The sequence below is a fragment of the Parambassis ranga genome, chromosome 1, assembly GCF_900634625.1.
Source record: "Parambassis ranga chromosome 1, fParRan2.1, whole genome shotgun sequence".
In the NCBI taxonomy this organism is placed as follows: domain Eukaryota; kingdom Metazoa; phylum Chordata; class Actinopteri; family Ambassidae; genus Parambassis; species Parambassis ranga.
Window position 1 is genome coordinate 18,353,904 of NC_041022.1, and position 12,342 is coordinate 18,366,245.

General features: G+C 37.5%; 1 protein-coding gene across 1 annotated transcript; it reads left to right on the forward strand.

Moving 5' to 3' along the window:
* Nucleotides 1-159: 159 nt before the first annotated feature.
* mnd1 (meiotic nuclear divisions 1 homolog (S. cerevisiae)) lies at nucleotides 160-11,901 on the forward strand. The gene is made up of 8 exons (XM_028414928.1): nucleotides 160-293; nucleotides 1,023-1,088; nucleotides 1,648-1,705; nucleotides 2,912-3,060; nucleotides 3,829-3,903; nucleotides 3,988-4,102; nucleotides 9,651-9,695; nucleotides 10,751-11,901. Exons 1-8 carry the CDS (start codon nucleotides 291-293, stop codon nucleotides 10,855-10,857), a joined length of 618 nt encoding a protein of 205 aa, XP_028270729.1. The 5' UTR covers nucleotides 160-290; the 3' UTR covers nucleotides 10,858-11,901.
* The last annotated feature ends 441 nt before the right edge of the window (nucleotides 11,902-12,342 follow it).

Below are 12,342 nucleotides of genomic sequence, written 5' to 3' on the forward strand. Positions count from 1 at the left end.
AATTTAATTTATGTGATTTTATATAAATATAGTGTTGTTGGCGTTTGTTTACTACATACTGTAACACCGCGCTCCTAGGTAATTGACTCATGATAACTGTGTTTATTTGCCAGTATTTGAGATGGAGGTGTTAACGAGCAGCCTTGAATGCAGCATTGACCAGTGACAGCATTCCGCGGGAAATTCAGTACAGCCTTTTCCTGTTCGGATTAACAAAACTCGAAACATTACATTAAAGTGTTTAAAACGTTGAAGGCAGTGGGCTTTGTTGGCATTGTCTACATCGCAAAATGGTAAGCAAATGGTTACTTAGCTTATAGCTGTGGGATCGTGATGTGAATCTAATAAATCATGTCGTAATAATAATAATATCATGTCGTACATTTTAACAAAATGCACATAGTCACGGAGCTGTAATTTCAGCAGCTATTCAGATCAGCCGTGGTGACTTGCCGTTCTTTTTGTGGTTCTTGTGTAATTGCTCGTACTTGTATTACGTTACTTGACAGGACACCATATTTCACGGTGAAGTAACAAGAGCAAACCGGTAGGTATCAGGCAGATATACAATAATACAATAACACGCGTTACATCTGATAAAGTGAGCGAAGTGGCCAAAAACGCATGAAATTATCCAATATGGCGCGGAGGCAATTTATTCTTTGGCGATTGTTGTGCTACTCAATGCTGCCCCCAGTGGATGGAGGCCGTTTCAAAAAAACATTAATGTCGGACAGACGTCCCACATATATGCACGTTTACACGTGTGTCTGTGTATGTATATATATATATATATATATATATATATATACACACATATATATATATATGTGTAAACGTGTATATATCTATGTGACTAGCCTGGAGCAGCGGTAATTTGTACTGATATGCCCTGTTCCTTGTTACACATACATTCTTAGTTGCGTTAATAAATATATAAAATCCTTACTCATGGGTTACATTTCTGTTTACATGATTATATTTTTTATAATCACATGTATAATCACAGCCTTCTCTTACAGTCAAAGAAGAAGGGATTAAGTTTGGAGGAAAAGAGAACTCGTATGATGGAAATTTTCTTTGAATCAGTAAGCGTTCATTACAAATGATCTGTTTATATCATCAATGTCTACACCACATTCTGTTGTCTCATCCATATTCCTGATGTTACAAATTACTGTTAAGTTCTTTTTTATTTTACATTACAAAAAAGATGAGTATTAACGTTGTTAATATTGATTCTTAAATTCTTAATTCTTAAAGTTAAAGGCTCACATGCAAAGTATTACTAAACCATAAGTGACCACGAAGTGGGTTTTGTTTTCATATTTTATTACAGTTTAAAACATCATTTTACTGTCATTTTGATGTTTAAATTATGTTCTTGGAAGCATTGTAGCTAATTATTAATATAGTAAAACTTCAAGGGTATAGAACATTTCAGAAATTTCTCGGATGCTTAGATAGAATAACCTGGAAAAACACTGTCACAATGCTCTATTAATAAACATAACATTGTGTGAACCTTCACAAATCTAAAAAAACAAACCTCAAAGAAGCCTTAGCTCTGCATACTAGGCTGAATGTAGATTATTGTTTTTCTTTCTTTATGATATACTGATAACTTGAAAATGTTCTTATTTCTAGAAAGATGTGTTTCAGCTGAAAGATATTGAGAAGATTGCTCCTAAGGCAAAGGGCATTGGTGAGTAATAAGCAACATACGTAGGCAACATTAAAGGTTGTATTATTTCCATAGACCTGTATTGTAAGCCTTTGCCTTATAGTTCATCCAGTTAGGTGGCAGATATTTGTATAGTAATGAGAATGATCAGGAAGAAGAACACATGAATGCCATCGTTTCTCTTAATGCTATTAAAAGAAACACTGAAACACTATGGTGACAGGCTTACACAATTGCCATGGTAACCAGGGCTTGGTATGACATCTACTTAGTTTGTATAAGCAGAACCAGACATATCAATAATCTCACAGTGCAGAGAACTCTTGAAGGCTTTTAGTAAAATGTTTTCCCTCCCATCAGCCTGGAGCCTGACGTTATGAGTATCAGGGGAAATGTATAAAAATACAAACTCAAATTTTAACTGCAAGCCCAAAGTGCTATAGAGAGTCCGTTTGACTCAACTGAGGAGCGATCTTGTTTTACAATAGACGAAACATTAATCGCAAGAAACTGGATCTAATCACTGTGATTAAAAGCACATGTTTTTGACCCCTGTACTTGGGGGGGTTACTGGGGGAAGGGGACCTACAAAAGATTTGCATTGTGGGCACATTTTCTTGTAGAAGGAGGAAAAAAAAGAGCTAAGGGAGTGATTTTAAAAAATAAAATGCAGCATAGTTTACAGTGAAAAAAGGGGTGTTTTGAATTGAATGGCTGCAGAAGACAATTTCTGAATTAAGCACACACGGTGCACAGAGTTCGGTCGAACTATCAGGAGTGTTTTTCCATTTTTGATCCTCACTGCCAGTCCTATTTTTTGCTGCTGTTCAACCACCTCTCTGCAGAAAAGCTCTTTCAGTTTCACAGTGGACTGGCTGAACGAAGCGTGTGGGAGTATCACATTTCACCGCTGACACGGTTCAAGATGTAACTCCTGCTCTGTTACATCCTCTCATGCAGCATTCTTTCTGATATGTATAAAACAGGCAGATAGCCTACAGATGTGTGGGTTTAGTTCTGAGAACATTTGAGCAGCAGCATACCTTGCCAAAAGGAAAAAAAGAGGCCAGATGATGACTCCTTAGATTGTACTGGCCATAAATCAGGGGTCTACAAACCAAAGCACAAATGCACAAATATCATTGACTCCACTGAGAGGTCATATAATAATGGAAAATTGAAGATTTTAATGTGGAAGGTGTGCTGCTTGCTTTTTGCTGCTTTAAGCTCCCATGACTGTGAAGGAAGTGCTGCAGAGCCTGGTTGATGACAACATGGTGGACTGTGAAAGAGTTGGTACGTCCAATTACTACTGGGCCTTTCCCAGTAAGGCCTTAAACTCTCGCAAGCACAAACTGGAGGAGCTGCAAAAACAGGTGAGCACAGTGTTAAACTAAACTCCATTAATACCAACATAAGTACAGCTCAGACTGTACATTTTGGTGCTCTGTTTTTTTGACATACAGATTTTAGTTTTTATAAACAGAAGTTTATTGTCTTTTCTGTTTTAAGAGGACATAGCTCACAATACCACACGGTCAAAAAAGTAATGAGCATGTTTCTCAGATTATCTGATGAAATACAAATGTACAGACAAATGTGAGCCCTGTTTATAATAACTGTTAGGAAATGCTGTGAACAGTCTGCATAGAAGACATAGAAGTTACAGAGCTCATCCTTGAATGTCTTGTCATCTGCGATGACCCACTTCCCTCTCTTGTTGCACAGTGGACAGATGGTATGAGGGTGGCAACTCCTCTGAGAGCATTTCCACCATGTTTCTGGGACAGAAGTTAAAAGACCGAGAGCTCTCGCTTAAAAAGCAACATGCTGTCACCATGCATGCGACAATACGCAGTCGTCAGTGAAGTAGCACAGCCTTGGGTCATTGGATCTTACATTTACTGCAAATCTGCCAAATTAAGTACATCAGATGCTCAAACAGTTAATTGCTTGTTTGTTATTTACTATTAAACAGACATGTTAAAATTCTAATGTGATATTCTTTGCAGTTCAATGCTTCTAAGGCCCATTTAGCTCCAGTGTTGATCTGTTTCAGGAGAGTAATTGATCTTATGTCTTAGTTCTACTCTTAGTTGACTGATTTAATGGTCAATGATAACATAACTCTGGTGTTTTTATAGATTTCCGAGGCAAAACAGCGGAAAGCGTCTCTGGAGAAAGCAGTTGAAAAGGCAAAAGTGGGACGTCAAGATACAGTAAGAATATATTTACATGCTGACACAAATAATAATAAGTACATTCAAATATACTAAACAGACAAGATCTGTGTGTCTGTACAGAAAGAAAGAAGTTCTCTGCTGAAGGAGCTGCAGACTCTGAGAGAGGAGCGAACACAGCTGCAGGCAGAGCTGGAGAAGTACAGAGAATGTGACCCAGAAGTTGTTAAGGAGATGAGTAAGTATTTCATTCTTTCAAGGTTTTGAGGGCTATTGTTGGTGTTAGGACTGTTCATAATTCATGACTCTGAACTGGTTATAGGTTTTTACTACTCCACGTTTGCAATTGACAGCATTGTAAACATGGCACCTGGCCGCACCTCAGTAATTTAGTCACAAATTCCATCTTTGCCCATTCATGCAGCACACAAACATCATTCAGCCAAAAGTGGAAAAGCTGCTGCTATTTACTATTTACTGATGAGGTTTACTCACATATTGTATTAGTGGACATGTGAATTACACACACACACCACACACACCCCGGTAATAATAATAATAATTGCAACAAACTTCCTCTGTATGTAATGGCAGTAATTTGTGTGTATTTGTGAGACAAATTGTCATACTTTATTTTTAGCAATCCTTTTTAGGAAACCAATCATTCAACACAGAGGCTGCTCCATTAATGGAAATTATACCTCCAGTAAGCACTGAACTTGGCATCCAGTCAAAAACACCTACTCAGAATGAACATAAGCAGGATGTGGCAAAACATATTTTACATCCTCAGAATACCACTTCACACATTTCACTGCCTTGAATACTTGCACTAGCCCAAAATAAATTATGTGAACGCAGCTAAAGACATAAAACATGCTTATGTAATAATGAACACAACTGCCTGCCTTGCTGACCAGTGAACTTTACACAACATAGTGTGTGAAAATATATCTGCTAAAGATGAGGTTTCATTAATTTAATCGGATTATAACAAGTCATTTACTTTTCCTGTAGAACAGGTCTATATCTTGTAACAACATGTCTCTTACATGTGAGCATACACGCACACACTGCACTAAGTTAAGGTAGCAGTCGTGCTGCCAGATCAACACAATGCGTGCGCTTAACCCTCATGCGTTGTTCGGGACATTTTTGTCCTCTGAGAGAAATTTTTCTGTTTATTTTGGCCATAACTTTGTCAATATGTGGACAAATTGAATCATTTTTCCTCAATAAGCTTAATTTTACATAAATTTTGTTAATATGATTTTAAAATTTTTCATAGGTCAACGGTACACTGTGGGCAAATTTTACCCCCTAATGTGTTGTTCGGGGACAAAAACGTCCCCTAACTTTAACGGTTTTAAAAATATATTAGATAAATATTTTTTTGAAATTTTTTTGCATAGACCTTTTAATTAACTTCAGTTCTAATCAACAGTAGTGAAAAAATCATTTTCCCCCAGGATTTTAACCCTTTAATCACCAATTTTATAAGGGGTGGTGCTGAAAATTGAAAAAAAACACACAAAATGGCTCATTTTTAATAGAAAAGGTGAATGTGGACTGGATTCTTTTTAACCTTTATTATAGTCTTGGTCATGTCAAACATCAGTAAAAAAATTGACTTTATTGCATTATTAGTTTTTGCACAGCACTGGATTTTCTTTTTTTCTCCCATTTTGTCCCATAGACTTACATTATAAACACACTTTTTTTGACTGCACAGCCATGGCACTAAATAATCATGCATTCTTGATTGTTGGTGGTTTACCCTGTTGGTAGGAGGTAACATTTGTGATTTTTACAGTTAACAACTTAATTACCATATTAACCCTTTACCTGCAGGCCTGTGCTCATGTACTGTAGTTTCTGGCTTAAGTATATGGAGTTATAGGGAGTATTTTAGCACATAATTGTGTGTCTACACACTGTGTGTGTATGTTAGAGAGGAAGAGAGCCATTTGCACACTGTCAGGGAAGGAAAGTCAGGAAAATAAAGTTACTAAGTAAGTGAAGTGTACCTAATTCAGACGTACAACGGCAATGCATAAGCATGTAAAATGAAAACATCCAGGAGTTCTGGCGTCTGAAGTTGTGGATGGGTAAAATAGCTGTTTTTTTTTTTTTTTAGCTTTCGGAAAACACGTCCTCCAGTAGAGTGACTTTACTTTTAGGTTAGTGTCTCAGTTGAGATCACTGAATTAGTCTAAGTGAGGTCTAAGTGCCCCTTTTCCATGGTGTGTTGCGCTCCACACGACCATACGTACATGTGCATGTTACTAAATAGACACCATAGATAGATAACTTGATAACATAATAAATAATCATTGACTAACCAAATCTAATCTACAGTTTAGTCCCCTACTAAAATTAGTATTAAAAGTAGTTTAGTAAAGTAAAGTAAAGTAAATTTGTTGCAGCCCTAAAAGTAAGTGCCGGGCCCTTTGATGCTGAGAGGTTCAGACTAAACAAAACAAAAACACTAGTGGACTTGCATGCATCCTCCTGGTCATTTAATGGTGACAAGAGCAGCAAGCAGCATGAAGAGAGGATTCACCTGTGCATGAGTGAAGGATTCACTTGTGAACGAATGAAGGATTCGCTTGTGAACAAGTGACGGATCTACTTGTGCAGCCTTCACAGCTTCACAGCCTGGCCCTTCATAGAGCCAGGCTGCACAATCATTTCCAGAGATTGTGCACAAGTGAATCCTCTCTTCATGTTGCTTTCTGCTCTTCTCACCATCAAATGACCACAAGGTCACATGTAAGACCACTTGCCTTTTTGTTTTGTTTAGTCTGCACCTGTAGACATCAAAGGGCCACACGTGCATAGCAACACTTTCTTTGTTTTTGTTTACTATGAAGACTCTGTGGTTGTGTGTACTCACAGACAACAAGATCAGTGTGCAAATGGCTCTCTTCCTCTCTAACATACACACACAGTGTGTAGACACACAATTATGTGCTAAAATACTCCCTATAACTCCATATACAAGCCAGAAACTACACTACATGAGCACAGGCCTGCAGGTAAAGGGTTAATATGGTAATTAAGTTGTTAACTGTAAAAATCACAAATGTTACCTCCTACCAACAGGGTAAACCACCAACAATCAAGAATGCATGATTATGTAGTGCCATGGCTGTGCAGTCACAAAAAGTGTGTTTATAATGTAAGTCTATGGGACAAAATGGGAGAAAAAAAGAAAATCCAGTGCTGTGCAAAAACTAATAATGCAATAAAGTCAATTTTTTTACTGATGTTTGACATGACCAAGACTGTAATAAAGGTTCAAAAGAATCCAGTCCACATTCACCTTTTCTATTAAAAATGAGCCATTTTGTGTTTTTTTTTTTCAATTTTCAGCACCACCCCTCATAAAATTGGTGATTAAAGGGTTAAAATCCTGGGGGAAAATGATTTTTTCACTACTGTTGATTAGAACTGAAGTTAATGAAAAGGTCTATGCAAAAAAAATTCAAAAATATATTTATCTAATATATTTTTAAAACCGTTAAAGTTGGGGGACGTTTTTGTCCCTGAACAACACATTAGGGAGAAAAAAAGAAAATCCAGTGCTGTGCAAAAACTAATAATGCAATCAAGTCAATTTTTTTACTGATGTTTGACATGACCAAGACTGTAATAAAGGTTCAAAAGAATCCAGTCCACATTCACCTTTTCTATTAAAAATGAGCCATTTTGTGTGTTTTTTTTTTCAATTTTCAGCACCACCCCTTATAAAATTGGTGATTAAAGGGTTAAAATCCTGGGGGAAAATGATTTTTTCACTACTGTTGATTAGAACTGAAGTTAATGAAAAGGTCTATGCAAAAAAAATTCAAAAATATATTTATCTAATATATTTTTAAAACCGTTAAAGTTAGGGGACGTTTTTGTCCCCGAACAACACATTAGGGAGAAAAAAAGAAAATCCAGTGCTGTGCAAAAACTAATAATGCAATCAAGTCAATTTTTTTACTGATGTTTGACATGACCAAGACTGTAATAAAGGTTCAAAAGAATCCAGTCCACATTCACCTTTTCTATTAAAAATGAGCCATTTTGTGTTTTTTTTTTTCAATTTTCAGCACCACCCCTCATAAAATTGGTGATTAAAGGGTTAAAATCCTGGGGGAAAATGATTTTTTCACTACTGTTGATTAGAACTGAAGTTAATTAAAAGGTCTATGCAAAAAAATTTCAAAAAAATATTTATCTAATATATTTTTAAAACCGTTAAAGTTAGGGGACGTTTTTGTCCCCGAACAACACATTAGGGTAGTGTTTGCGAACAATGCATGAGGGTTAAATGAAAGTTTGTTTACTTATCTAACTCTAGGGGGTGTGCAATTGCTCTGCCTGTCACTATACCTTGCTGGCATAGACGAAATAACTCAAATTATTTACATTAAACGAAATTCGATAATTTCCCACGACACACCTGGTGATCTCTAATGGCACACTGGTTGGGAAACACTGTTCTAAAATATCAGTTTAAACCACAAACTACTTAAATATTGACGGAGAGCAAGTGTGAACAGTGCAACACTCCTTGCTGAAACAGAAGTTTCTCTACTCTTAAGAGTTGCGTGACAGTTTTAAACACAGTCTAAAAGAACCGTATAACTTCTGACCTCTCAGTTCAAAGTGCTAAAAGCTTCTAAAACACTAAGACGAAGCTACTGTTCCACACCTATTCCATGTAAATGCCACGCAGTGCACACAGCTATTGTTGGTATTACAAAAATCCTTGACTGCTTTGTGTGTGTGTTACAGCTGACCTGTGCTATAGGGGGGGTGTTACATAATCTGCCCATGTGACATGTGTAGTGTCATAAAGATATCTGGTCTGTTTACCTCCACCTTTGTTACTCCAGGCCAGCCTTTAGTCTGCACACACGTGCTGTTTTTTCCACTTTTGGACATTTTTTTTCCATCATTTGGATGTGCAGATAATTTTCTAATTGTCCCATAGTAGCAATTTGAAATTCTAGAGTTATTGAATGCAAAACAGCATTATCTTACAATTAACCCTAACCTTAACCACAACTACAGCTAATAAACCACTTTCACAATCAAGTATTGACTAACCATGTATTAAGTGATGAGTATAAGTGATGAGTGCAATAAATCCTATGCTGGGGCATCACATCGTAACTATACGTGATGCAGTCAGAAGAGAATATATATATTCGGTAGCTGGACAAAGATAAGATAAGATAAGATAAGATAAGATAAGGCTTTATTGACCCCTGAGGGAAATTCAGTAGGCCTGTGATCACTTTTACAGCCGATGTCCATGAACACAGGTTTTTAAGTTACATCACTCACACACACAGTTACAGATAATCGTCAGCCTACAGTGAAGACAGAATTGTCCTGTGGGAGTCACATGCAGTTCTGTACAGACTATATGACTTGATGTTATGTCAACTGCTGGGGGTTGGACTGAACGTGCAGAATGGGCTCAGACCTGTTCCTCTATACAGAACAGCTTAAAGCGTGATTCTGATGATTGATGAGAGGCTGTAGTCTGTTAGGACTGGACTGTTATTACTGTCATTATTACACAACCCATCTTCCTACTGTTGTATTTCATTGCAGTGACTTTTGCAACTGTCTGTCTGTCTTAAAAGTGTCTTAAAAGTGCCTGTATAACAGAGGTTTGCTTTGTTGTTGTAAATCCATGTTTGGACTTGCTTAACCTCTTGACACAACTTTGTAGAAAGGGTTAAAAAAAGACTTGCATGCTGATCATGATTTTTCTTTTGCAGGAAAGTCAAACGTTGTCGCCAAAGAAGCTGTTTCCAGGTGGACAGGTGGGTTGTTTTTTTTGCATGTGTAAGTTTGAGCTGCACAGATGCAGTAAAAATGAACTAATTTCACTTGTCTGGATTTAATCATAGTTCTAGAGAAAAGGTGAGAATCTTTTCAACAGCAGGGATTATACTATAGATTACTTTTTGAAGCACTCAGACTCTCAAGTGAAAGTTGTGAGGGCAGTCTGTCTGTGACCCCCTGGTAGGCAGCACTTATACGCTCTCTGTGCTTTTGTTGACCTAAACGGTAACCCTGGTCACAGCTGGTCTTTGGGTATCATGGTAACCAGCAAAGTCTGTTGTATTTTGACTCAGTGCCTGTAGGAGGTCAGAAAAGCCGTGGTTGTTTGGGTAGACAGGTTTCTGCTTTGCTTTCACAGATAATAGAAAAAAAATAAACTGAGTCATATCTGCCTCTTCCACAACTTGTACTTCCTTCTTCTGAGGTGGACAGAAAAAAACAAATGCCCCCTGCTTGAAACTGGTTCCTCCTAGCACTGTGCACAGAAGGATGTTCTGGTGACATACGTTGGCTAAAAAGTTGTTGACTTTAAAATGCTTTCGTTTTGCTAGCATATTTGGACAAAAAGAGATAAAGATGTATTAATACTTACTGCTTAAAATATTATCTACACCATCATCTAACACCCTAATACATACAGCTTTTTACTTTTAAAAAGTATTTGCAGATTTGATCACAGCTGTGTTACGACAGACACACCCATATGTGCCCGGACACGATTTCTTATCAAAAGTAGAGTACAGTGATCTCACAGGACTGAAGTGAATAAAGAGAAATACTTAAAATTACAGTATTTATTACAATATGGTGTATACAGCTATATCAGTTTTATATGTATGTGATCATAGACTGTACATAATTTATCAAAAACAGCATTAAACAAGTGCTTCAGTGGAGCAGATGGATTTGTTCTTGGACTAAACCATCATCCTCAAGTCCAAGAATATTCTCCTATTCCCGGACTGAACGGTACAATACTGAGAAGGTGCTTCTGTGTATTTCATCTAATCTAGTTTTTAATTGCTGCTTCTAGATAATGTTTTTGCCATCAAGTCCTGGACAAAGAAGAAGTTTGCCTTTGATGACAGCCGCATTAATAAAGCCTTTGGTATTCCTGAGGATTTTGACTACATGGACTGAATAGATGGAGAGAATAAGTGCCAAAGATGTGTCTCTGTATTTCTAGTTTCTGTTCTTTGTGTTAGTGTAAGTCATTGGACTGAGTTCCACATATGTGACCAGGGTTCATGGTTAAATGAGGGCTGATGATCAGTGATTTTTGCAGTAGCAGATGGCTCTCATCGGTGGATTAGTTGCTTCAGTGCAACCAGAGAAGCGACAACCAGCCATTAGTGGCAGCGAGAGGTGGTGGGGCTTTTTGATAAACACATCTAGGCAGGCTGACTTTTTGGGACACCTGTTTGCTTGAAAACCGAGAGCTCCAAGCTGATGACGGAAAGGAATCAACACTGACCGCATCTGTGTCGCCAACGATTGAATGTATATGGTTTAAACAGATGGTTTGGAATGAAACACTTCTTCCTCTGCATGTTTCCTTTTATTTTTTCAACATCCAGTAATTCACAAAAGGTGCACAGGATTGAATTACACAGTGTGTATATACAGAGATGTAAATATTTACTTTTCAGAATGCATTTCCTTTCTGTATAACCCATTCTCACTTTCAATGCAAAGGAATTGACCCTCTGTTTTTAAAGGCCTGTTAGTTCAGTTGTATTAATACCAAACATCAATGTGCAGTGTGTACATGTTCATTTCTTTTGAAATCGCTGGAATGTTGCAAACTCTGTCACAAAAGCACATATTCGCCCTGGCTGCACACTCACTCTCTGTATGTCCAAACGCATGGCTGTCGCGTCCAACTATTGTCCAAAACAGGTAGCTGTGCATTCTGTGTTTACTCAGCGACCTAGTTCACAAGGCCTTTGTGTTTATTGTTGATTTAAATTTCAAATGTGCTCCATGCTGTCTGTCCTCGCCCTTCGGTTTAGTTTTCTTTCCAGTAACTAAACCATTATATAAATATACAGTCTGTTGGTGTTGTGCCTACTTCACACTTGTTATCTTTGTTTTTACTGTAAGCTGTGAAAGTAGAACATGTTGGTGTTAAGACATGGGTTTTTGTATGAAGATGTAGGTTGCTGATTAAAACAGTTTCCTGTCTGCTATTGCATTTTTTTTGGTTATTAAAAGTCGGTGGTACTAAAGTGTGGATCAATGCTGTACAGATGTTACGTGTGAAGTCTTTATTGTGGCAACCCTGAGCTTCTTGCAAGAAGTGTACTGTTGGCGACAGCAACAGTAATCCAACAGAGAAAAATCTGAATGCCTAGCTGCAGTTTGTGTGTCTGCCCCACCCTCAGAGGAGTAACCTGAGCTCAGCATAGTGTTCATGTGTCTACCTGCCCAACCTGTCTCAACTATGATTCACTAGTCATGCATGCTGAATCTCAACACACTTTAAAAGGGCCGTGCATAGTTTTTGCTCTCACTTAAACTGCAGCTTATTTGCTTAAATAGCCATCACCCTCAAATGAGGTCAAACAAACAGTTCCAGACTTTAATCAGCACTTTCACTTAAACCATAGTCTAGAGATAAATATG